At 46.8% G+C, this 27,743-nt stretch overlaps 1 protein-coding gene across 3 annotated transcripts in view; it reads right to left on the reverse strand.

Moving 5' to 3' along the window:
* Positions 1 to 27,315, reverse strand: part of Tgfb2 (transforming growth factor beta 2) — an 81,335-nt gene extending 54,020 nt beyond the window's left edge. The window contains exons 1-2 of one of the 3 annotated variants that reach the window (XM_021638232.2): positions 25,710 to 27,309; positions 11,925 to 12,008 (exon numbers count right to left, since the gene is read on the reverse strand). In XM_021638232.2, the coding sequence (XP_021493907.1) occupies positions 11,925 to 12,008; positions 25,710 to 26,055 (430 nt within the window). In that variant the 5' untranslated portion in view covers positions 26,056 to 27,309. Of the gene's footprint in view, positions 1 to 11,924; positions 12,009 to 25,709 lie in introns of all 3 variants that reach the window. The other 2 variants (XM_060364890.1, XM_021638231.2) reach the window with 2 other exon arrangements.
* Positions 27,316 to 27,743: the final 428 nt, after the last annotated feature.

Here is a 27,743-nt window from a genome sequence, read left to right on the forward strand (position 1 = left end):
CCTTTCAGCCTTTTGGATATTTAGCAATAAAAAAATAATAAGAAGAAAGAAGAAGAAGGGGGGAAAAACCCTATTTAAAGGCTGTAGTTCTGATCCAGCCCCTCCTCCACTGCTCAGAGAGAAGTTTAAAAGTCATTTCAACACAGGCTACATGTGGTAAAAGTCTTAAGCAGAAATCAGATTGAGACAAAGGGGGCCCCAGAAGTACTCGCGAAGTCTGGCCACAGATACAAGAAAGCAGGCTCAAGCGTCCCTTTATAGCCCTCGTGACAGCAGCTTGAACTCACCGAGGGAGCAGGGTCTTTCCCAGGTGTTCCTGCAGCTGGGGATGAGAAGCCACCGTCCAGGGCACAGAAGGGGCAGAGAGAGGCGACATGGCAGCCCACGTGAAATGTGGGAGCTGTGTGCATTATTTATTTATTTATTTATTTATTTATTTGGAGATACGTGTGGGGATCTGGACTGAGATGACACACAAGCTATAAAACTGCTTTCAGTGGGAAGGTCATCCCACAATATTCACCAATGCATGAGCATGGACAATCTCTCCATCTTCTAGCATCTTCCTTAATTCCTTCTTTTCAGAGTTCTAAAGTATTCTTTGCAGAGGTCCTTTGCCACCGTAGTTACGTTTCCTCTAAGGTAATTTTTTTGAAGTTGTCACAAATACAAGGGCTTCCCCGATTTCTTTCTCAGTGTGTTTATCATTAGTATATCGAAAGACTGACTTATATGTTAAGTTGAAAGAATTGACCCTGACACAATGTCAAACTGCCTTCTAAATAGTCATGTTTATACCTATAGACAAATATCACTCTCAGCCTTAAACAGAGAAGCCTTTCTGTCCATTGAGCAAGAGTAACTGAAGAGACTCAGGACTGTGCAAAGGGATAAGAATCAGTGATGGCTTAGAACACAGCCCTAAACAAGACATTTGTACCGTCTCGTCGAAGGCTCGGGGACACTTCAGGAGAGGTGGGTGGAAAGAATGTAAGAACTGAAAGAGAGGAGGAGAGCTAAGAAGTGTCTTCTTCTGGGCCAGACACTGCTGTTATGACCCTGGGTCGCCACAGATGTGTGTCTACACAAAAATAGGCCTATCATCAACAGTCAGGCGTGGAGAGGGGAGGAGAGAAAGGGCTCTACCTCCCACTGATAGATTCAGAGGGAGGGGAACTGATTGCCTTCCGTTATGTGCCCACTGGTGACACTACTGGGCTCTAATGGATAGTTCCAAGTCAATGGTCACATGGGTAGGCTTGATTAAACCAAGCGGCTTATAAAGCACAATCAAAAGTCATAAACCTGGGAGAGGGACTGGCAGGGATGAGGATGAATATGGTTAGGGATGGGAGCGAGAGTACAGGGCAGGGAATAATTAGAATATACATGTACAAAACTGCAAATAACAAAATCAATAAAAGAAAGAAAAACACTACATGTAGGGAAAAAGAAGTCAGTATTCCTTCATCAACAGAGAGAGACAGAAACACAGGCTAGTGGTGGTAAGATTTTTTTAAAGCCTATTATTATTGCTGTATTTGATGGACACAGTGTTACTCCAGGTAGGCAACCAAAAGCGAGCCAGCCTGCCATTCATGGAGAAATGAAAGCATTGTGTGGCAAAAGCCAGACCTCTCTTTCCTTTCCCCAGAGCGCTTCAGCACAATGCACACTGCCTTTTCTATTATGGTGCATATTTGCAAAATTCAGTCCCTGTCTCATTTAACAAATATTTATTGGACGCCTGAATCTGCCACATTCCTTCTTATGTGTGGGGATTGACAGGCTTGGCAGGAGCTGCTATGGAAATTTTTGAGCCCTGCTGGTTGATGGGCGCTGGTAGGATGATAATCTTTTAGCAGGTGTTAGAGAACCAAGGCACTCTTTAAACAATTAGTAAGTGCTGAAATTCGCCAGGCTGAAAATAAAACAAGAAGAAAAAAAATAACAGCTACCTACACAGATACTAGGATTTGATATTGCACACCATAATTGTTGGCTAGAGCGGGGGGGACACACTCATCACACATCTAATGTGGAGAATAAAATAATTTTTGCTCTTCAAAGAACACGTATGAGCCCTCGCTTTGCTTTGATGAGTGTGTTTGAACCCAGGGGTGTCACAAGCTTAAAGGAGAGACATACTGTATTTAAAAAGAAAGGAAGAACACATCTTTCTCTTTGTTAGAAAAGAACAACATCCCTGTACACAAGACACAGATGGTTCCCAGCCCTTGGAGTCTCTTTTTCTGACATCTCATTCCTGCAGATAAAATCTCACTTAAATTTGAAGTTTACCCCTTAAGGGATGGCAGCCTCTGGAGTCAGACAGCCCAAGTTCACACCCTGGCTCTGCCATCTATCATGGGTGTGACTCTAGGAAAATGACACATGATATCTGTAGGCCTCTACTTCCTGTCTATAAAACAGAATAACAGTGGTCCTATACAGGGCCAAAACAGAGATTAGCCCAGGGCCCAAATATTCATCCACTAACTGTTAGCAATGTTACTCATAGTTTTGGTTGTATGTATAGGTGTATGTGTTCATGTATCCATGGGTGTTCATGTATGTGTGTACAGGTAGAGACCAGGGGACAACCCAGGTGTCATGCCTCGCATGCTGTCCACGTTTTTTATTTGATGCAAATAAGTTCTCTCACTGGCCTGGAACATACCTGATAGGCTAGGTTGGTTACAGTGAGTTTTCAGATCTGCTTTCTCTTCCCAAAACTCCATCAGGACTAGACTGCCCCCAACTCCTACCCTTGTCTCTAGAGCTAGGCTTAAAGCATGCACCACAGGTGTGGCTCCTTTATGAGGATTCTGGAGATCAAACTGTAACACTCTTGCAAGCCCTTTGCAGCCTGTGCTATCTCTCCTGCTCTTATAATATCTGTAAAGGCAGACTAGAACCAGCTCTCCTAGTCCTCAGCACTCACAGCCCAGATGCCTTTTCTTCATGCAAAAATCCCCTCAGAATAAAACACAGACAGCTAGGTAGAACCATTTTACGCGAAGCCATTGGTATTCCCCCAAAACAGGTTCTCAGACCATGTAGGCGGCCTTTTGAACGCCGAAGATGCTGTGTCCCTCCAGACAGCTGGGTCAGAACTTCTCCAGCTGCTTTGTCTGTAGTTCAGGTAATACAGGCTTCCAGCTGATGGAGACACAGTGGAGGCGCGAACTCCTAAACTCGGGCTCCGGCGCCAGAACGTGAGCGATTTTACAGGTGGAGTTCAGGCACAGTTGGCATACCTGTTGCTCAGCCATGCTGGTGATTCAGCATGCTCAGTGTCTGAAAACAAAGTCCTCTCCTTCCTAACAATGCTACTGGAGTTAATGACCCCCGAAGCCACTGTGGCCTCAGATCCACTTGGGGCCACCTTCCCGGTTTCCCGATAGGGACAATGGATGAAGTAAGTAGCAGTTAGTCTTGGGAAAACAAGCAACACCGACCAGGAGAAAGCCTGGTGTGAGCACACACGGAGTCAGCTCCACTCTGGAGCACAGACACAATCCAACCGAATATTAGAAAAATATGCTCTGACCATTTAGCTCTCAGAAGGATCCAAAACCAATTCAGACTCCAGTTGGTGGACAAAGTTCACATTCAGCAAAACAGCTCCAGCAGTTGCATCATACACACAACAGGGCGATTCAGAAATACAGACGTCCAGCCATGTGCAAAACAATGCTTTCATTTTTTTTCTCCTCCTTCCCACCACTGACCCCGAGAGCGGGCTGGAAAAGCTTAGCATCTGTTGCTACTAAGAATAGGCTGTGCCGATGATTATTTATGAACTTGTAAGCAATACGCTGCCTTGCTCGCTCAGGGGTCCTCACGGCAGAGAGCTGTCACTGCAGTTTGCTTATTGGCTGCAGCAGGTCAGGGTCTGACTCTGAGATCTGTTCCGGAAGTGTCACTATCAGGAGACCAAACTTCTAGAGGATAACATGATAGATGAGGCTTAGGACAGCATGAAGTTCACATGAGATGTACAAGGGGCAGTAGATCTGGCTCCTTCTCAAAAACAGCTAGGCACCTACAGACTCAGAGCTTCGAAGATAATGAAGCAGAATCCTTGCTGGGGACAACCTCTACAGATGCCCCTGGGCACGTCAGGACCAGGATGACAGTCTAGGACCCTAAGGCCAGCTTTGGAGATAGGCCTTTTTTTTCCTGACATATATAAACTACATGCACCGTATCAGGACATGCTTCAGAAACCGTGCCTCTGACACCAGAAGAACTCGTCTCAGCTGGAGGAACAAGTCCTTATGAAGATGAAGGGAAGTGACACAACATGCCTATCTTCCTAACAGCGGCCTACTCACTCAGCATTCAGTCTGCTCCAGAAAGCCTTTCCACACTGGACAGACACAGCGAGGACCTTGTTCATGTCCACAGCATAGAAAGTTTTCAACACTGGCCAAACCTGTCTCCTCCCCAACTTCTCTATCCACCCTGTGACAGACAGTATCAGCCGTTTAAAACATTGGCTGTCCCCATCCATAGGCCAATCCTGATGCATCCCCCTCCTCTCCCTGGACCCTCCTCAGACCCTACTAAAATCAGGCTTGGCCATGTGACTTGCAGAACAGGTGGGAAGTGTGGCTGTGCCTGCGTTAGGGTCCGTGAGTGGAGATCTCCCAGAGTATAACATAGTCAGCTGAGAAGGCTTCTGAGGCTGCCCTCAGAGCCTAGAGTCCAAAGTACCACAGCACACCATCCCAAGCACGTCTATAATCAATAGGCTAAACGCATCTTCTCAGGGAATGAAGTTCGGAAACTAAGCACTTCTTAGAACTCTACAATTCCATTCTCCAGCCTCAGTCACTCAAGAGAGCTCTCTTATAGACACACCTCAGTGTTTTCAGACTGTAGGAAGCCTTCCTGGCTGGCTGGCTGATTTCCAACTCATCAAGATAGCAGTCATGCTCGCTCACATGAGAGGACAAATCTGCTTCCAGAAAACATAAAACACCTCCCGCAGCTGCCAGGCGGCCAAACTACAATCTCAAAGGTCATCTTTCGGGTTGCAAATATCATCCCCCTCCAGAAGCTGCCCTTCACCTCATTAAGCCCTGTTAAGCGATGCTTTTAGCCTCCGGAATGCCTTGCTTGAAATCAATCACACAGTGTTGGCTTTTGTTTGGCTGTTTGGTTTGGACTGCCTGACTTCATCACTAAGTTGTAGATTCCCTAAAAGTGGGGTCTATACTAGTTAGCCCTGACTGCCAACCTGATAAAGCCTAGAGTCACTTGAGAGGAGAAGCTCAGCTGAATAATTGCCTAGACCAAAAAGGAATGTTTGTAAGAAATTGCCCTGACTGTTGACTGATGTAGGAGGGCAGTCCCCTCTGGGTGGCACAGTCTGTAGGTGATCCTGGACTGTGTATGAAGACTAGCTAACCTTGAGCCTGTGAAGCCATGTTCCTCCATGGTTTCTGCCTCAAACCCATGTTGGGTTCTTGCCCTGGCTATCAGTGATGATGCTCTGTTGTTACCTGGAAGCCAGACAAATCCTTTCCTCCCTTAAGCTGCTTTTGGCCATGGTGTTTGCTGCAGCAACAGAAAAGAAACTAGAATAGAGTCTGCTATACTCCTACACCTGTCATCTGTAGACTCGACTGATGCTTCTTGTTCAGATAAAGGAATGAATCAACTTCCCAGTGTGAAGTCTTAGTTCTCAGAACTTAAGAATTAGACAGCAAAAGCTGGCCCAGTGGAACTCTTTTTGAGTGATAAGAGACATGGCTTTACACATTCCCTGCCTTAAGAACTGACTTTAATAATTAAACTAAGGCATTTCCATCTCAGTTTCTTTTACTGGGCTCAGCTGGACTGAACCAAAGATTTGAGAGACTAGCTTTCTGCTGTGCACAGGGAAGGGCAGACTGTCATTCTTGGAGGCTAAGGCACGGTCACCTAGGAATTAAGTGTTCTGTGTCCCTGGCCACTGAGTCAAAGGGGACAGTTACTAAACATTACAGCTCAAGCACATACTCCAACAGCTGACACTTGGTGTTTGTCAGTACAGGATGGGAGACCCAGGGAATATTTTCACATACAGAAGGATTCTCAGGTGGTTTCTGGTCAGAAGGGAAGGAAGTGAGTTACTTAACTACTCAGATTTACTAATTAAAAGCAAGCGGGGACAGAGAGATGACTCAATAGGTAAAGGCACTCAAAGCCACGCCTGACAACGTGAATTCAATAGCCAAAATCCCACATAGTAGAAAGGAGAGAACTAACTTCTACACTGACCACAAGCACTCTTGTGGCACCTGCCTGCCCTTCCCTCTGCCATACACCAAAGTTAAGATGGCTTCCATGCGCACATGTACAAATGTTCCTGGCACCCAGAACTGTGAGCACAATGTCATTATGATACAGATTTACATGGACTGTTCTTGGAAAGCCTCACTCCCACGCCTTACAAAGATCTTGCTGGACATGTCACTTCTGCCTGAGCTCCTCTGTGCTCTGTTCTCAACCCGCCAGCCACAGTAAGCCTTTAGTAACATCATCCTGTCTTCAGAGGAAAAGCAATAGATCTCCAACGGCCAACAGGACTCTACATCAACTTTCCCTCATCATCCTTCTACTCTCATCTCCTAGGATACTTCTGATGACCTAGGATATGCCAGGGTCAGTTTGGCTGCTTCCTTTGCAGTGATGGTCTTCCCCTATAGCCACTTTGATGTCTCTGGTCTCTGGGTAAATGTTATCTTCTAAACAACACCACCTTGACCTGCCTGTGTGAAACTGCTATTCATCCCTCCATTTCCCCAAACTTGCTCTACTCATGCTCCCTAGGACACTTATCAGATTTTGTCTTCTCCTTTAATCTTTACAGCTGGTTGCCTTCCATCACCAGAATTAAGATGTCTACAGGCAAGGGTTTACATTGCCATTTAGTCGCAATGGCTACCTTGGTACCCAATAAGAACAAACACTCAATAAATACTGTTCAATAAATTAGTATCTCATAAGGAAGTCTCCTTTTCAGTTTTGCTTTTCCAAGACTGCCATAGCATTAGAGGTTTACTTTAGGATTCTCTTTATGCCTGTTGTTAATATAGAGATTTTTCTTCTAAAGTCTTGTTGTAGAGTAAATTTAACTCTCTCTGCTATTCTTTTCACACCACAGTAGGGGGGTAAGTCATGAGAGGAGAACTGGGTGGTTCTCTAAATAGTATGATGACCAAAAATAGAAGTAAGAAGAGTACTAAAATATCCCTACTATAGGATAGTATTCAGAATACTGGGTGGTTCAAAAATGGCTTCAGAATCCTGGAAGGGAGAATGTCACACAAGGTAAATAATTAACTACACTTTCTAATAGCTATTCCTACCTGCTCTAATACCTTTGAGAAAAAAAAAATGTCTTTTGGAGAGTAAAAACTGCAGTTGCTGGAAGGCGCTTAGCTTGGTCAGACAGAGGAGTTTACATTCTGTTGTCGGCTAGATCCTAACTCCATGGAATGTGTCTGATCGGGCTTCAAGCCATAACGAGAGAGAATGTCAGTGTTTTGATCAAACATCTCCCTGGGGAATTATACTTGTATATCTGTATAGACAAGTATATATCTATAGACAAGTTTATATCCATACTTGTCTCGCATGCATTATACACCCTTTCAGGGGCTGACGAGGCGGCTCTGTGGCCCACAGTGCTTGAGCTCTTGCAGAGGAGCCAGGTTTGGTTCCCAGCGCCCAAAGAGCAGCTCACTACTATCATAACTCCAGTTCCAAGAATCAAGGCCCTCTTCTGACCTCCTCGGGTGCTCCATGCATATGGCGTACATGCATGTATGCAGGCAAAAACATCACACATACAATATAAAAAAAAATTCTCCATGAGAACCTCCCCCCCCCTTGCCTGGTTGAAGGCCCTTGGATGAAGGGATCACTCCCCTGCCTGATTCCATGATGGGCATCCGCTACCCCCATGTGTCCAATTCACTTCCCTATACACTCATGGCCCGCTCCTGTGGCGAACAGGGAGCAGGGGCTTTGCGTGATACGATTGCTAACAGCTCTACCTCAGTGTTTGTAGGTACTTCGGAAAACGGGAGGCACATCGGGAAAACCCTGGCTGGGCCGTGCATTCAGAGGCCCTCCACTGCAGCACCAGCTGATCAAACAGATCCTGCTGGATCTGAAGCCTTCCACATGGGTGGCTGTGAGTAAACAGACCTGCATCATCAGAGGGTCCACTGGCTCTCACAGCTGCAGATGTCAGTGATGTCAGGAGCACCTGCAGTCTGTTTAGAGTATACAAGCTCCCAGCTGCCCCCACCCAGTACTTCTGACTCCACTGGTCTGGGACAGGCCCAAGGAAGCTGCCTTGGGATATACAAACACAGGCTATGCTTTGAATGACACCTTTAAATCTTTGTTTATTAAGACTTATTTATTTTGCTTTATGTGGATGAGCATTTTGCCTACATGTACGTTTGTGTACTGTTTGTGTTTGGTACCATGGAGGCCAGAAGTAGCTATCAGATGCTCTGGAACTTTAATTACTGATGGCTGTGAGCTACTAGGGGGTTACTGGAAACCAAAACTGGGGCCTCTGCAAAAGCAGCAAGGGCTCTTAACCTTTTCCTATCTCTCTAGTCTCTGTCTTTAAATATTAATGGAGACACTAAAAAGCCTGTCCTAAATCTTTAAATAATGAGTTCAACTTTGTGACTGTTAATCTAGGCATCCATAGAGAGACTGTCAGCTAATTCTACTGCTCATCTAAGTTTAAAATTCCAGCTCCTCCTTCCTTCTTCCCGCCCTTCCTCCCTCCCTCCTTTTCTTCCCTTTCTTTTTCTTCCTTCTCCCCCCCGCCCCCCGACCTCCTCCTCCTGTTGTCTTCTTTCAGACAGGGTCTAGCCCAGGCTGGCCACAAGTTCATGATTCTCCCTTGTAGTGCTGGTATGACAGACATGCCCCTCCACACCCAGCCTCCTCTAGAAACAGGTATATCTAACCATTCGACAATTGCAAAAGTATGTTGCTATCTACAAAGTTTACCCTTGGGAACTGCATAATTGAATTTTTAAAAATCCCCCCCCTCAAAAGAAAAATCTCATAAAGTTTTAAGTAAGTTTGTGTTGAGCTGCATCGCAGTCTTCCTGGGCTCCGGGCAGCCTGAATGTGGACAGCTTTTCGGGAGTCCAGCTCTGGTAGCATATTAGAAAACACTTCACCTTTATATATTATTGGGGTTAATGAACCTAAAATGGGAAAATGTTCTGTGAGGTCACAGTCTGTGACTGGGAAGAACGCTGCTGCTTCATCTTCCAGGGTCATTGCATTTGAAGCAGAAAGAGCACCAGCTAGGTCATTGCTATCACCAGGGTCAGACACGGAGATGTCAGCACTCAGGGTACGGGGCAAAGAAAGGAAGAAGCATCCCACCCCACTGCTACTTGCTACTCCCAGCATCCCCTAGGAATGGAGGCACAGTTCAAGCAGTGTGACAGTGATGGCTCTGGAGCTGCTTGACACAGGCTGAGTTCACTTAATGAGTATTCGAATCACAGGCATGGAGAGAAATTCTCCTACACCCTGGATGCTTGCCCCTGGAAAACACTCACTTGCATTTTTACTCAGTTACTATTTCTAAGAACTGGGTGGGGGGGGGATAAGAATAAGAAAAGAGAAAAAAAAAGCAGAGCTTCACTGCACAGAAACCTGATCCCGTGTGTGTGTGTGTGTGTGTGTGTGTGTGTGTGTGTGTCTAAGAAAACAACCTCATGTGCCATCCTCATGACCAGTTCTTTTTGAGTCAGGGTCTCTCATTGGCCTGGAGCTCACTAATTAAGTTAGATAGGCTGGCCAGTGAAGATGCTCCGATCTCCAACTCCCTGGATTACATGTGTGTGCCATTGTACCTGGCATTTTTACATGTGATCTGGGACTTGAACCCAGGTCCTCCTGAATACATGACAAGTACTTTACTGACTGAGCCGTCTCCTGGCCCCCTGTTAAGGGGTCTTGCCTGGAAGATCTGAGAGGGGTCTGCCATGCTGGGTAGAAAAGCCTCTCAGTACAGAGGAACCTAAGAAGGCCTTCCTTGTAACCCCCTTCCTTCACCCTCAGAGATATTCAGGACAATTCCAGCTTCCTGTGGAATGCTGGGGTTTCATGTGTCTTATTCATTAAAGGAAAAGGAAAGCTCTAGGCAGTTACTAACTGAAAATAACTCCATCCAAACAGGAGAATATAAGGAGAAAAGCTTCTCCAGGAACCAGACACAGGCTTAGCCTGTTTGTTAGCTAGGACTCTCAGCCTGCTTCCTGGGCAGGAGGGGAAGAGGAAACTCACCTACGGTGGGTGACTTACAAAATGAATGCACCTGGGTTCCCGGAGCAGAGCAAAAGCAAGAAGTGAGTTTGGAGCCTGTGTGGAGGGTGGAAAACAGCCAGGTCACACCTGAATTCCAATGTCAGCCCCACTACCAGCCAGTTCTGGGACAAGGACAAGGGACTCACTTCTCCAAACCACAATTTCCTGAAGGAGGAAATAAAAGGAGATGGGGGTTGGGGATGGGGTGGGGAAGACTGTCCTGTGGCTTTGTGTCACTAACCCAGGTCCAGAGAAAGAATGGTATGACCTGGGTTACAGGATGTAGAGGCGATTTCATGAAGGTTTGTCTTTACTCATTTGCTTTCCTTTTTTGCCCCAAATACCAGTCAGTGAATGGCAAAAAAAATAGCACATTTAATTCTTTGTTTTATAGAGTGGAATAAAATAAAAAATTCAGAACTTAAAAACAAATGTAATCTGTCTCACACGAAAGCTATCTCAGCACAGATCAAACATTTCACTGTTCTTATCCCCATTGCTCTCTCCAGCCACTGGGAGCCCTTCTTCACCAAAATAAAATGATCAACATACACTCTTAACAAAACTGAGGCTATTGTTTTGCTTTGTACTAGAAAGCCCCAGCTTTGGCCACACTAAGTAACAGAGTTCCTACGAAGCGAGGCCAGGCATGGTGAGTTGTAAAACAGAATATCCAAAGAACTAGGCTTCTGCCAGAGCAGGAAACCCAATGCAGGATCTTCACATACACTTCAAGAGTCCTAACTAACTTGGTCTGTCTCTTTTCTCCCTGGGCATGGCTCAGGGACAATCCAGCCACTGAATTCCTTGAGTGTTGGCTTGCTCAAATCTTACTTTCTGTGGCTTCATTGCCCAGAACAAAGTAGGCGTTCAGTCAAGGCTGATGTTCCACACAGAAAGTAGTAGAGATCTGTTGTTCTGGTGGCCGTCATTCTAACAGGTATTGATGAGGGCCTTGCAGGGTCCCCAGGCTCAGCTAGCTGAGGGCCTAACCTATGACAATCCATTTTCTCATGCAACTCAGACATGTCAACAGCAGGACAGAGATGACAGCATCAACACAGCTCTCCCAGGAGCCTCCCTCCATCACTTTACAAGGAAGGGGGTGGTGTGGGGGAGGGGAATCTCCCTTCACTTTGGTTCTGTACAAGAAGCATTAATTAATCAACTACTGTGTGTCAAAAATGGAAGCATACACAAACTCAGCAAAAGGGACAACCCTTCCCTCCACCCCCCCCCATTAACATTCAGGCCTTATTCTAGGGCCCTCCAGAAAACGGCCTCTGCGGGGATCAAAGGATCGATATTTTAAATCTGTCTGTGATCCCTGGCACAAACAACTCACGCCACGCAGTCACTCCTGCATAAGGGGCAGCGTGTCACTTCCAAGCGAGTCGTCAGATCCTCTCATGAAACTGACTGGAAAACTGCAGGCACTTTCGTGACTGCTCACCTAACAAGCCGGTTTTCAAAACCCTATCTCCCCTCAGACCGGTTCCCCACTGGAGACAGATATAAAAGACTTGCTACCGCCGTGTCAAAGGAGGAATAAAGCAGACAAGTGTACTCACCAAGGTACCCACAGAGCACCTGGGACTGTCTGGAGCAAAAGCTGCCCACTGAGCCAGAAGGTGTTGTAACAACTGGGCAGACAGCTAGGAGTTTTAAAAAGCAGTCATTAGCTGGTTTGCCGAAGACATGCCCAGCCCAGAACTACACTAAGATTCCAGTGGAAAAGGGACTTGTTGGCTACTCTTCCCATCCCCCCTCACCGCCCCTCAAAACAGCAGGCATCTGATACCCGGCAGGACGTGAGACATCGAACTCTCTGCCCCCACCCAGCTTTCTAGTCTCCTGCTATGCCATGCCCAGGAGCCCACGCTGCTCAATGCAATTGTCCCTTTAACATGCTGTAGTAGTAAAACAAGAGTTTATAATTTATATACGGAACCGGGGAAAAGTAATACTCTGAATCATACTGAAGATGAATACGGATGGTCTTGACCCCCTGGCACAAAAGACAGCCTACTGTGAAGCCCAAAGCTTGAGCTTTTGCTCGGCTCGCCTAGACCCCACTGTTCTTACAGACCACCTGTCCTACAGTTTACCCACATATGAAAACGCTTTCACATAGGGGTCAGAAACCCAAGAGCCTGTTGGTTCGGAGCTGTGGAGCTACAGTTTCAAAAGAGATTTTGAAAGAGATTAAACCCGTCTTTCTTGGAGGTAGGCTACTAGGCTATTCTGACAGTCTGAAGCTTTTAACACAACACTAATCGGATTTAAATGTTGCCACCTTATTCTCAGAGACAAAATACACTGAAAACAAACAAACAAAAAAAACCCACACGTGTGTACATGAATGTCAAAGGAAAGAGAAAACATTACTAAGGCTTGGAAGCAGCAACTTGCCTCTTGCCAAGATTTTTGCATGAGGAGATGCAGATTAAAGCCTGTTGGTTTCCCGTGAATTTACCCATGCTCATGCTCCTGAACGTACAAAATGACACACACTCCCTTCCCCTCCCCGCCAAGATGCTGGATTTCAAAGACTGGTAGATAAAAGGCACTCAACTGATGGAGCCCTATTTGTTATCCAGTTTGGGTGACGACAGAAGCCTACGTCCTGGCCTGGCAGGAATACAGTTGTCTCCAGCACTAATTCATTGTTTGCATGCCTGCATGGGTGTGTCTTCTGGAAGGAACCCACACCCTTCAGCCCTGACTCCAACCGTCTTCTCACCAAGGCCTCCCGGACTCCTCCACACGTGTACCTCTCACTGCGGCCCTGTAGACAAGCAGCAGCGCCTCCCACGCTTTCTAACTGACCATCTTCCGCATTCTCCCCGCTAACAAGACCCCGGTGACAGATGTTCACACATGTGCGGACTCGGCTTTCAGGACAGAACAGTCTGGGGTTCGGAATTGGGGCTCGGCTCGGCCGGCTGGTGCGGCAGGAAGATGAAGGCTACCGATGACCCTTTCACCACACATGCTCCTGTCACGTTGCTACCATATGCCACTTCCAGATCACATCTGCGCCCATATGTTCACCCACCGAGCAACTGCGCCGTTTACTTTTAGAGTTTCTCCACAGTCCGATAGGGAGAGTATCCCTCACCCTGCGTATAAACTGTTTGTCACAAGATTAGCTAGAGGGAGTTTTCTCTTTCATGTCTGACCTTTATAAAGCCGTGCTGAAAGTTATCCTAAATAAAAATCTTAAGGAATATAATTAGAGATGGGCAAGGCAAGCCGCTTGCTCAGCATCGCCTGCTCCTCTGCATGAAGGCCCTTTGCATTACTTGGGGGGAACCTAAGTCCTTTTCCTGGGAAACAGCACCTTCTTCAGGCCAGTACATGCTCTGATACAGAAGAGATACCGTTCTGCCCACTGAATTCAGGTGGCCCAAAGTCACCTAGACCACAGGGTCACACGTGAGGATGAAAGAAGGGGAGTAGCATTCTTGAATCCTTAAGTATGCACTTTTGGTTTGCTCTTATTCCACTATGAAGTTGCAATATTAATATTCTTCCTTTTCCCTTTTCTTTTTGTTCTGGTCTGTCGCTTTTTGTTTGCTTTTGTTTTTAAGCAGGGCCACAGAAAGGGATCTCTATTGGAAGCCAATACTACAGACAGGAAAATCACAAACTCTGTGGGAACTATAAAGAAGTCAACGGAAACTTCTCCGGCCACAGAAAGAAGGTCTCACTGCTAAAATAACCAATATTCAACTTATATGTGATTGGATAAGTGGTGATAAGATGCACATTTTTTCCCCAGTTGATAAAGTTCTGGTTACCCGTGATGCTTTGAGACATTCATAGTCTTAGAGATTAATATTGTTATGGGTACTCATAAATTAAGAAATGGGAATGAGAGTTACACAGGCTATAATATAAGGTGGAGCTGGAATGTTTAGCAAGAACGCTTTATAAAATAAGCAAAGACTGTGATGTAAATTATGAGGGGTCTGGAGGCTTCTTTAGCCTAGGCCTGGCTAGACAGGGGGCAATGAAAAAAATCTACAACTTACAAAAGAAGACTTTTTCTTCTGCCTGCCTTGCTGGATGATCTTGAGGGACAGTGAGGTTTAGCAAAAGGCCTTTCTGGGTTCTCAGTGGCAAAGAGTTGGTCTAGTAGTTTCCGAATTTTTCTAATGCCCAAGAGTCCCCTCTGGTGTTTGTTATGAATGCAAATGACCAAGTCTTTGTCTCTGGCCCCTCCCAGTTATCATTTGAAGTTGAAAAAAAGGTTCCAGAAAGCTGCGTCTGGGCAAGGAGGTCAAGAGCTCCTAGCACGCCTAGTTTAGAAACCTGGAATAATGTATGGAGTTCATTGAGCATAATTAAATGCCATTTAATATTCTCATTCCGGATGGAAGAGACTGCTTGGTAGGTAAGAGCACTGGCTACTCTTGCAGAGGACCTGGATTCAGTTTCCAGCATTTATATAATGGCTCAAATCTGTATCTTCAGTTCAGGGGATTCTATACTCTCTTCTGGCCTCCAAGAAGAGATTCTAAGAATTTGGCAGAATCACCTTTTATTATAGACATATATGTGTCTATAAAAGTGTATATGTATACATTAATTATTATTATTTTATTACATTTATGTGTGTGTTTGTATGTGTGGGAGTTCATTGTCTCCCACCAAGTATGTCCCAGGAGTCAAACCCAGGTCTTTAGGATCAGCCACACGGGCCTTTACTCACTGAGCTATCTTTCCAGCCCTAGAATCAACCTTAAATGTCCATATTCCTATCAACAGTCTCTTCAAAGTAATCTAGGCTTTTCCAGTATTACCACAATTTTCTAAACCTCTCCCGCTGCCCATTTACAGGACTGGCTGTTGTTTGTTTTGTTTTGAGATAGGATTTCACTGTGTAGCCCTGGCTGTCCTTGAACTCACAGACTAATACAGGCCTTTACTTCTCGGCACTACAAGCCCAGGGTGCATATATGTACACTCGGACATGCAAATAAATATATCTTTGGAAAAGTCCCCGTGAGCTTCATGGCAAGTTAGCTCCTGGGAGATCCCCCCAAGCTCTCCATTCAAGCATCCGCAGCATCTCTCTTTCAACAACAACAACTGTACAACCGGGTGCTACCATGACCTCACAGCGAGTTTCAACTGCTCTTAGAAGGTTCCTTCAACTGTTACTGGGAAAGAGAACACCAGAGTTTGACTCAAGGCCCTGTTTCCATAATTTGAACACTTGTGAAATGAGATCTGGCCTTACACACATCATTTCCTTACTGATGGTGATGTTTTCTGACAGTGGAATTCTTCTGGAATATGTTCCCCTCTAAGACAGAGTACTATCCACCGAAACAAAAAGCACAGGTTTGCTAGGAAGAAAAGTGGCTGGTGAGGGTACAGTGCCTGTAGGCCTGTCTAGGGACTTCAGTTAATACATTAAGAACCTATTGATATGATGAAGAGGTGGAAGACTGGGCACTTTAAATCAGCAAGGTTTTCTGTTTGTTTGTTTGTTTGTTTGTATTTATATTTTAATGCTTCAAGATGTCTCAGATATAAACAAGATGGTGAAAGATATGACCAACCTAGCATCTCCACAGACATCTCTAAAGGTGGGGATTTGCTGTGTCAACATGAGGAGGGGAGCTATAATTAAGCTTCTGCGCTGCCCTACCACTTCCAGACCAGGAAGGAGCCCACTAGCATGCCTTCCTCTGGTCCTGTCCTCAACTTCCAGAGCTTCAAATGCCAAGGGATGAACTTAGACGTGAAAAGATAGGCCAACAGAATCCCAAGCACCGTCCCAGGGCATAGTTCCCTCAACGACTCCTCCTCTGCAGCCGAATGGCCTTTGTCTGGGATTCCTCTTTTCCTCTTCTGGCCTAGGGTCAGAGAACACCGGCTACACTTTTTAGGACTTTCTGAGCTAGCTGCTTAATTACAGAAATCCGTTATAAATCAAGTAGGAACTATTCCAGTACGATCATGAAGATGTCAAAGCAGAAGTGAAAATGAGATTGAACTGGTGGATGAACTATGGATGGCCCTCTAAAAACAAAAAATCCCCAAATGGAAAAAAGACAAAGTTCTACCACATCTGGTGCAGACAGAATAATCGGTGATAAACTTGGTCTAAGAAGCACTGAAATTACCAACAATGAAACCAGTCCAAAACTTGAAAATTAAATTGCACTTCCCAGAATACTCCCACTTACATTTTGGCAACAGTAAATATCTCCGTGCTGTTAAAATCCACCAAGAAAAACTACCCAATTATTTTGTGTTGTTGTTATCAGGTGGAGTGATTTGAGAGGTCACCAGGCCTGCGGTCACTTCAGCCTGCTTCTCAGAGCCAAATGGTGCATTCTTGTTCACAAGAAGGAACGAATGAAGGTTCTCTTGGCAGGCTGAAGTTATGAATGGATGGCGATCTGTGAACTGGCTTGTTGGGACAGATGTGGTGTTTGTCAGTGTGCTGTGGGCAAGATAGGGAAAGCCATGCGAATTGAGCCAAGATCTAAGTCATGGCATTTTTCTTTTTCTTTCATGAGACTGGAAAGATCCTGCAGAATTTCCTGAAACAAATACCACCAGAGAGCGGTTCTCACATAGCTGCTCCATGACTGTGTCTTCAGATATGTGGAGTCTCCTCTTCAGGAACAACCTGCCTCCTAATTACGAGTGTGGAAAGAGCCAGGAAGGCCTGAGGCAACAGAGACACTCTCCCTGGGAATGGAGATACATGGAGCCGGCTGGTGTGAAGGAAAACAGCTGCCTGCCTGCCGAGGGTTGGAAATGCGTTCAAACTATTTTCAGACGGTTTGGGCTTCACAACATCCACAGAGTATTTTCCATCTGCCTTTGGTTTCTCAAGTCATTGTGGCTAAAGAAAAATCTAAGCCAAACATTTCTAACTTATCAGGCCTAACGAGTCCAAGGGCTGTTGGAGAGGACGAACGGAGGGTAAGCAGTCCACGGGACAGGGCTTGCTCGGCCCCATGAAGCTTCCCCTCTTTCCAAAAGACCTAAACCCAGTCAATTTCCTTTTGAACAGTAGAGTTTCCTGGCACCAGTAAAGGGTGTTCCCAGGCTGCCCTACGAAAGCCTGGGTGCAAATTCACAGAGGAAACATTGTACAGTTTACCATTAAGCATGGCCCAAGGGCTCAGCATGGAGGCTCCCTGTGTCAGCTCTTCCTCAGATCATTTGGGGTGATTCCCAAGAAGTCCCTTCCAGCCCTCTCCTCAGCTTCCTCTCCCACTCTCAAAGGTCCTTCCTTCCCTGGCTCCAGCCACCATACACGATAATTCAGGGCTGGGTCAGAGCAGACTCTGCTGAATAACCATGGCTGTCTGACTGGGTTCAGCATGCTTGCTAAATGTCTTGCTTCCTTCTTTTCAATAGAGACTCACTGGGGGAGCTGGGACAGGCAGCCACTATGAAGAGGTGAGAGCAGGCCTTCAGGGCCACAGGCGTTGTGGTCCTCCTCACACTTGCTACAGCATGCATCACGATAGTAGGAACTGCTGGTATTTTCTTCACGCTTACAAACTGAGAAGCAGAGGCCCAGTCAGGTGAAGAAGCATGAACTCATACTCCAAGGCCAGCAACACGCTTTGATCTCAGTGACACAGTTCTGAAAGCTGGACATGGCCGTGCAGGACCCAGTCAAGGCAGGACCCACTTTCACAGCTTCCACTTCCCGTCCCCTTCCTCCGTGCAGTCTCCTTCCATGTATTATTCTCTTGCTTCTGCTCAGCTAGCTAGCTCTAAAGCTGAGGCTCACTTTGCCTTCCCAAATCAGTTAATGCTCTAAGCATCACAACTGTTTGAGAGGGGTTGAAGTACAGGTCAAAACCAAGGACTTGATAAATCATAACTTTTCTATCAACCAAGTGCACAGATAAAAGCTGAACATGCCGAACAGAAAAGAATCCCTCCAGCTTGTGCAATCTTCTGAGATATATTTGCTTTTGCTAGGAAGATGTCCTGAACTCACAAGGAGAACAGTCATCTCACATGGATTGACCAGTGACGTCAGGTCAAGCAAAGCCGTGCTAAGCTACGTGCGACAGCAGATGCCTCTAACTCTAGCACTCAGAACGCTGAAGCAGTAAGGTAAAGAGTTCAAGGCTAGCCTGGACTACATATCCTAAGGTCTGAGCTACATATCAAGACCCCATCTCTACCAAACAAAAAGAAAAATAATGGTGTCCATTTCCTGGACTCTGGACTAGGGCCGTTGTTATCAGCAGGGAATGGAACCTTTATTTATATAGCAGATCACTGATAGTCCGATATTGGTATTCTCACATGTCAAAATGAAAATGCTAGAGCCACCTTCAGAGGCTGGCTTCTGAAGATGAAATGAGGCACATGTAAATATTTAAAGCCAGGCCTGGCACACAGAAGTGCCCAGTAAATGTTCACTTTCTTTTTGTCCATCAGTATAAGTCTCCAAAAATGCAGAAACAGGAAATGAGCCATGCCCAGTGACAGTATGACAGTATGAGTCCATTCTCCTCTGTGTAAGGGAACAGCCTCTATCTCCAGGTGGAGTGGAGCAGCTCATTTTGGGGCTTCAGTCTTGCTCAGGACGTATTGCTCACTCACTGAATGATAATACGCTAAATTCTGTAGGAGCGGAGAGGACTCGGGGCATCTGCAGAACCAACAAAGCAAAACAGTGCAAGGAGGCAGAAATAAGAAATAAACATTGGGTCAAGATCTGGGGGTCAGAAAATGAGCCAATCACACGTATTCAGAAAAAAAAAATGGCCACGTACGCAGAAGCCATCTTAAGTCTACAAGAATCTTCAAAAATATTAAAAGACAGTTCACCCCAGTGAAGAAACAGCATCCACAGGGCCCAGAGGCATGAAAATCTGTGGCCTGTTTGGCTAAAGGACAAAAGGAAAAGGCTGCCAGAATATAGTGTTCAGGCAGAAATTTGGTAAGAGGCAAAGCTAAACAAGAATGAGGCAGAGCTGGCTTTAAAGGGTTTAGAATAATAACTACTTAAGAGAGATGAACTGAAAAGCCACCATAAAGCTCCAGGCCCCTCAGATGAGCGGTCACCCACCTTGCTGTCCTCTGTGCCCTAAAGGCCAACTGAGGAATAATCAGAGTGAAACTTCCATGGGATGATGTAAGGACAGTAGAAGTGGTCCCCGGACATCTCATGCTGGCAAAGTCCACGGCATCCCCTAACGAGTCACACACTAGATCGGCGGGAGTAGCCATCCCTCTCCAGCGGTGTGTGGAGCAGCCGGACGGCTTCAAGTGACAGCATCTACCATTCGATGACTCATGGCTGCCAGGCGGAGGCCTACTAAGCACCACAGGCTGCCCGGGGCTTCTTCCCACGTCAAACCTCAGCAATCTGTGGAAGCAGGTGGCTTAGTGTAGAACTCTAAAGCACTGCCACATCCCACAAATACGGCAGGGGGCTGGATGTGGATGGGCACAGCGGTTTGGCCACCCTACAGAGAGATATCCGGCAGCTTGAAGGACAAAGGGGCAACTGTATTGGGAGCCAGGGGTCAAAGAGGGTTCGATATGGTGTCAGAGCACACAGCCAACACAGGAAGCATGATGGTCAGAGGGCAGCCAAGCACCCACTTCCGTCTATCAGAGGTTAGGAAAGAGACAACCACCCGCCCAAGGCAGCCTGGGGTTAGAGCAAAACACAAATGTCTTCTAAACAAAGGTACAAGTAAGCCTCTCAGTCTAAAGAACCTGTCGAAGAATCTCTAACAGGTTATTAAATTTAGAATGAAATACCTGGAGAACAATGAACTCCTGAGTTAAATACTAGCTCTTTTAAAAATATATTAAAGAGCAAAACACAAGCACACCAGATGCTTTAAAAATGACAACAGAAACATCTGTTTATCTCAGCCAAAGCCACATTTCGTCAGGCTGCTGGGAATCTGCAAAGCTGATTCCTCGCGGAGGCTGAAGGACAGACCGGAAATGCTACGAAACAGCGGAAAGGGCTGCTCTGGACAGGCACCTGCTTACTGCCCACCTCACTTGGGAATTTTTGAAGAAGATGACAGGAGCAATGGGGAAGGACCCAGGCCAGGAACCCATCCTTGCACACTTCTCCCAGGCTCCTCCGCCCTGCCTTCCCGAACCTTCTAAAACTGCAGCCTCAAGTATGTTGTAATCTCCGGGCAAAGGCCCTGTTGGAGTCACTGACCTCCTCGATTCTAACCCAGATTTGATGTGAGTTCAAGCAGTGAGTCATTGGCCCCTTTTCACATCTCCATTTCCTCTAGGAAAAGTGATTTGTCATTCTTTCATATCTTTACATGGAAGGTGCTGGAGGAGGTTTCATCAGCATCTTTCCTCCACAGAGAAGACAGCTTTCAAAACCTGCATCTCCTTGCCTTGACCACGGGGGGCGCTGTGGAGACCCAGAGGTGTGGTCAAGTGGACCTCGTGTTCTTTAATCCTGGGGAAGTCCCAGCCTTTATAACATGGAGGTCTATTCAAGGAGAGGTGGCAGCCTCCCTTGACAGCTAAAACTACCTACGTGTTCCAGTAAAAACCTTGTTTTTTGGGGGGAGGCTTCTCTCACCTAGTTTGCAAAGTGAAAATGAAGGAAATCTTGAAGAAGAATGCAGAGGTACTCACGTGTGACCACAGTTAGGCATCAGAAGTGGTGCAGACCACAATGAAACAAAAAGAGGGAATGAAAGTCTGGTCTGTTGGGTATTAGTAACAGTTATTACGGAAGTCAAGGGGTCCCTGCTAGTCTTCATTCGCCAGCCCTGCTTCCTCCCTCTGACACACATCCATATACAAACACACACAGAGGATCTTTCAGGAGAGAAGATAAAAGTGCACATTAAAGTAAAGCTACTACTGTGTTCTGCTAATATTCTCCTTCATTGGGCAATTGGCCCAACAGACCAGCAATCTGTGTATAGAAAGACAGATTCATGAATTGAATACTAAGTCACATTCCTCAAAACCATCATGTCATTGGTATTCATTCTACATCCTGCAATTTCCCTTGGAAAATTACAGGGGTACCAGAAAAGGGGAACTGCTTAGTATTAAATGTTTAGCCTTCGTGTGAAAGAATTACAAAGGAAACCTCCTTGTGATTTTCCAGGCTATACACTTCAGTCCACCTAATTCAAAGAGATGGACCAAGCCAACATTGCCATTAACTGTCTTTGCTTGCCCAAGCTGCAGACTCCACTCTTCATGAACACAAATTGCTTATCCTATTTGATAGGAAAATCCAAGATAATTCCTCTGTTTTTCCCTATGTGCTGACTTGGCATTCGACTGATTCTGACCGGCATTCATAGTGAATGAGGACCCAACCCCATTACTGAAGGTAAATGAATGGGAAAATTGGTTGTCTCTAATGTAGGAGCTTCAATATCACAATAATAAAATATATGCCATACAAAGTAGCCTAATCCATATTCCATTCTGATTATTCTCTATGTGGTAATTTTATTTTAATATACTTTGATCATAAAGATATTTTGTTTTTGTTATTATTTCTGAAATGGTATTCAGAGCAAGATGAAGCTACACACCAGGGAACTGTGGCTTCCCACCACGGGCAACATAAACTTTGCACAGGCTGGATAATCCTTTGGTATATGGAGGAAGGGGGTAGGCCGCCCTCTTCATTATAACAGGACAGGAATATCCCTGGCTTCAGTCTAATGAGGACTAGCAGCTCTCACTGCAAGACAGTGAAAACTATTTTCAGACATTACCAGTGGTCCGAGCAGCACCAGCGTGGAGCCAGAAGAAGACAAGGCGGAATACAGCAGGGCCAGAGTTCACTCACATGCGTCTGCTTCGTTGTGAAGAAAAGCAGGGAGGCCAGCCAAGCATGGTGGTGCACACACCTGTGTTCCCAGCACTGGAGGTGAGGGTGGGGCATGCATTTGAGGATGGCCTATGGCCTAGAGCATATGACAAGTGTAAGGCCAGCTTGAGCTGCAGCGTAAGGTCCCACCTTAACAGAACAGGGTTTGGGGTATGGCTTAGTGGTAGGGAGAGCTTGTTTACATGGGAGAGCCTCAGACGTAAAACAACAACCAAAACAAAAAATAGACAAAAAAAAAGAGAAAATTATTTCCCCTTCCCCACCATGTCTTTACATGTATTAATATCAATTTAGATTAGTCTTGGATGTGATAGTCACTTTTCCCCCAGTCTCTAAAGACTTGTACAGTGTCTTTTGAATAGCTGCACCTTGAACTCCAAAGGGTAGCCAAAGCGTTCAACATCCACTAATTCCTGCTGGGCAAGCTATTAGTAAACTCCAGCACAACCCCACTTTGAGTCTTAAACTAACAGTATGTGAAAAGATCAATATGAAGAAATTCAAAACTAATCAGATCCCTTCTTTAAATGTTGACACAGTATTATTTATACCCCCATAAATACATTCTTGGCTAAAATTCATACTGGGAGCTTGGCACCTGGCCAGTTCTATTAATATCTACTTTATTTATACAGCACATTTGGCCAAGGATAATATTTAAGACAAAGTATGCCTGAGGGCATATACAATATCTCTTGTATTTTCACTTTTAAATCTCCACATTGCTAAAAATATTAAGTTTGAACTTTATAAAAATGTCCCACCAAGGGCTATCAGCCATCTGCAGTGATATATGGGCACTGAGCATAATTAGGGCATATTTGTAATACTTGAGTCGAAGTCACTCCCTGAACGCTAATAAGTTGGTGGAAAAAAAAAAAAGAAAAAAGAAAAAAGAAGTGGTGATCTTTCCCATGCCTTCCTCTATGGGCTTATGACCCTCTTCAGATTCACTGCAAGATATAACAGGCACATGCCCTCCCTTTAGGCATCACAGAGAGGCAGAAAATGCTGAAGAGGGAAAGCTGGTATATAAGCCAGCCAGTGCTATACTTTCTTTGCTTTAAAAATACAATAGAATAATTTTCTTTCTTTCTTTTTCCTCTCTCTCTCTCTCTCTCTCTCTCTCTCTCTCTTGGAAGCAGTCACTATATTCCAGGACTAGGAAGTCCTGGAAAATCAGTTAACCTACTTTCTATAAAATTATCCACAGTTGCGTTGAATCTGCTATTAGTACGACTTTCTACTCCTAAGCTTCTACATTGAACACACTCTTCTTAAATCTGTTTTTCACATAAAAATATGACAGCAAATGCCTGTGCATAGCATGCATGTGCAAGAGGGCACAAGGCCCGTGCGTGCGTGCGTGCGTGTGTGTGTGTGTGTGTGTGTGCGCGCGCGCGCGCGCGCGCGCACGTGCGAGAGTATGTAATATTTAGGTTTTCAATTATTTGGAGGTTCAGGGGTGGGATAAAGAAGAGCTTACTCATATTCACCATCTTATATGATACTCTCAAATCCTCCCTATAACCTGGAGTTTTTCTAATCTGTTCATGACCACCATCCTGGCTTGTCCTGTCTTTGCTCACCTTCATTCATGAGAATGAAGTGCCCTTCGGGGTGGCCTGCTGGATCTGCACCTATTCTGTGTGAGACTGGATCCTCTGTCGTCTTTGTAAACATTCTGACAGCGGATCTGAGCTTGCGCATGCGAACACCTCGTGTATCGTACCTGTTTGCTAGCTTAGATACCTGCAGAATCAACACACACATGCAAGAGAAGGCTAACTGATTCAACCTCCCACTCAGCCTCAGTGCTGGTAGACTAATTACAATGAACTCTCCTCCCTAACCCTGTGGCTCCGCCCTAGATAGAAAGCCCTTCTTCCCAGGGGGAGTAAACAGGGCGGAGTGTGCGTATCACCACTGTGGTGGATAGGACCGTAATTATAACAATAAAATCATGCTGCTGGGCAGGCTTCCCTGCATCTGTTACAGCATTCAACAAGAGACACTATAGGGTAGGGAAAGTGACTAGCGAGAGTGTGGCTAGGCGCATGGGTAGACACTGAGGACACTCAGCACAAGACACGGCAAGTCAAATAGCTATGGCTTGTCAAACTAAAAATAAATATTAGAAGAGAAAAGCACCGCCCTGCAATTCTAACTTCTGGGATAAAATTACCAAGATGGCTGCATTATCTATTTAGGCAAGACACAGAAACTCTGCAGAGACAGCCAGCAAGGATATAGGGCACAAAAAGGGGAGGAGAAAAGAAATCAGCCAATGAAAAGTTTACGATGACGGGACTTGGAACACAGGGATGCTCGAGTTTTTATTTTTTTCTTTTGGTGTTTCTTCCTGGTGTTTAACCCTCTCAGGTATCTCTCAATGTTGTTGCCGATGCAATGTCTCTCTGTCTCCTCCCCCTTTAAAAAAAAGAACTCTGAAATAAATCTACAGTAACTGCACTCCCCCCCCCAAAGGGCCCCACAATAAATCACTGCTACTGTATGCCAGCTGTTTTTGAGGACACTGCTCGTAGGGAAACAGGGGAAAATACTTGTAAAAAATCAGCTGTCTTTTCTATTTTCGATTCGGAACGCACACAAGACTGCTGCTTATGAAAGCACTGGAGCACAAAGTTCAAGGTTGGAAAGGATCACGGAGAAGCCCCCGTGAAAACGACCTGCCCTCAGGCTAGTGAGGACTGGCTAGAAGAATAGAACGCAAGTGAAACCTATCTCAACCCTGTTAGAACCGTATTTATCCTTTCTAACTCTCCACGTGAGGTCAAAGGGGGACTTGGCTAAGCGCTTGGGCGAGGGGAGGAGGTGTGAAAACACCTAGAGAGAGCTACAGCCGACGACCCAGGAGGATTTAAGGGGTTTTCGTGCCCCCCCCCCCCCGCGCGTGCCCGCAATCTAGTTTGGTATTGGCGGTGCTGACATTCTTCGGGGAGAGACAATAGCAAAGGCTTGGGGAACCCCCAGATAGGTCAGCACGGAAGGGGGGGCGCCTTTGGGAAGGCTAGTTTGGAGGCACTTCTTTTTTAACTCTTTGTGCACCGATTGGAGAACACCCCCACCCCCACCGTACGCCAGCCGGGCAAAGAAAACAATCTATCAGGGTCCCCTAGCCTAAAGTCAACCCGGGAAGCGCTTTCCTTTTGACAGAAGGGAGCTGACTCCCTAGCTGGTGGACCTGGGAAGAGAGAAAAGCCCAAACGTCTTTTAAAAGGTCTGGGGCATTTGCGGGAAGGGAGTTATGGCGAAAAAAAATAAAACGTAAGGTGAAGAGGTTTGCAAGCTTGCGGATCTCAGTCCCACGACTGGAAAAGGGGTGGAAGGGACCCAGGACGGAATGAAAAAAGGGGCGACCCGGACCTGGGGACTTAGAGAGGAAAGGGCGACCGCCTAGGGCTGCTATGGATCTGAGGAGCCCCGGGCCAACCTTCGAGCCGGGGCTGGAAGAGGAGAAAACCACGGAAGCTGTACTTACTTTCGGAGGGGAAGTGGGACGGCATGTCGATTTTATAAACCTCCTTGGCATAGTACTCCTCGTCGCTCCGCTCGCGCTCGCAGGCGGCTGCCCTCCGGCTTGCCTTCTCCTGCAGTAAGTCCCTGGTACTGTTGTAGATGGAAATCACCTCCGTGGGGACCTTGCCCGGCTCAGGGTAGTGCTCCGGGGGGCTGGTGAGCTTCAGCTTGCTCAGGATCTGCCCGCGGATGGCCTCGATCCTCTTGCGCATAAACTGGTCCATGTCCAGGGTGCTGCAGGTAGACAGACCGAGCGCCACCGGGACCAGATGCAGGAGCAAAAAGGTTCTCAGCACGCAGTAGTGCATGTTTTTAAAAGGTGGAAACGTTGCTGCTGCTGTTGTTTAAAGTAAGAGAAAAAAAATTTAAAAAGAAACCAGTAATTCTCAGAGCGGGTCAGGTAGAGTTGTTTTTAATACGAAACTTTTGCAAAGCAGTCCAAAGTCAATGCCCAATAGAAAAAACCGTCCCTGGCTGGGATTCCTTCAAAGAAGAAAATGCAACGCGTTCCCAACGTGGAGATACTAAGATGCGATGCTCAAGGGGGGGAGGGGGAGACCTCGCACTTTAAGGGGTAAGAAAGGTTTGTTTTTTCCCCTGCGAAGGAGGGGGCGAGTGGCTCTGAAGTAGAAATAAACTTAGGAGGAAGAAATGGAGTTCAGTGTGTCAGGCTCGAGTGCGGAGCAGCGGATCTGAACTCGGATCCTCCGGCCAAAAGGGAAGAGACGAGAAGGTCCGGGGGTTAGCAGGAGGTGCGCAGGGCCGCGGGGAGCGCTGAGCGGCGGCCGGGGCTGCGCCGGGCTCTAACTGAGATGTTCAAAGACCCAGCGGCTCGGCCCTGCCTTCCACACGTGTGTGGATGAGTGTGCGTGTGGATGGGCGCGCGTGTGCGCGCGTGCGTGTGCGCGCGCCGAGGGCGAGCCCGGCGAGCCGCGGGGAGGCAGATGCGCCCCGGAGCGGAGCCTCGCTCGGAAGCTTGGTGGGGTACTGTCCGCCCGGGAGATCCGCCTAGGGAGGCCCGGGGCAGGCGGCGACGATCCCGCTCCTGCCGGCCGCGCTGTGGCCTACACCCGGCTGGGACGCTCCACGTTGCAGCCGCCGCCGCTGCCTGCAAAGAGGGCCGGCCTCCAGCTCGGTCCTGCAGATCCTCCTTCTGTTGCTCCAGGCGGCCACGGGGGCTACAGAGATCTGCCACCTCCTTCGCCCGCTGCGGAACAACACCGCCTCCTGGGCGCGGTGGCTGCGGGGTGTCCCGGGACTCGCGCCCTTCCCTAGCCTCCCCTGCCTTCCACCAAGCTTGCACTTTCTCGCTTAGGGTAAGTCGGTACTTGCGACCCTAAAATAGATCTCTGCTGATACCTTCTGTCTGCAGCTGGGTCGCTCCAGAACGGCTCCTTAAACCGTAATACTTCTGCTCTCCATCCCTGTCGCCTGCCCTAGGGCTCAGCTCTCTGCTTGTTCTCTCACTCTTTTCTCTCCCCCCTACTGTCCCGCCAGCAGCTTCAGCAGCTCCGCTCCGAGCAAACCTTCTGCTGCCAGCAGATAACATCACGATCCTGCCCGGAGCAGAGATTTATAAGTGCTCCCCAAACCACGTGTTTGCCTTCAACAAAGTGACGTGCTAGGATTACAGTCAGAAGTCCTGTTACTAAGACCACGAGCTCTGGACTGTTAAGGGGGTGTGGAAAAGGGGACGGCCCGTGGGGGAGGGTGACTTGCAAGGGAGATTTGCAGCAGTCACTGTCTGTGGTCACCCACCCACCCAGGACTGTCTGTGGAGGGGCAGGTAGCTAAGCCTCTCATTTCCCCATGGTGGGGCTCATTCATTCCCAGTCTCCCCGACTGAGTCCCTCCTATATTGAACACACACACACACACACACACACACACACACACAGAGAGAGAGAGAGAGAGAGAGAGAGAGAGAGAGAGAGAGAGAGAGAGAGATCTGAAATAGTCAAGGCTGTCCCAGCCCAGCCCTGAAGACATGCTTTCC

The sequence above is a fragment of the Meriones unguiculatus genome, chromosome 11 (genome assembly GCF_030254825.1).
Source record: "Meriones unguiculatus strain TT.TT164.6M chromosome 11, Bangor_MerUng_6.1, whole genome shotgun sequence".
Classification (NCBI taxonomy): Eukaryota; Metazoa; Chordata; class Mammalia; order Rodentia; family Muridae; genus Meriones; species Meriones unguiculatus.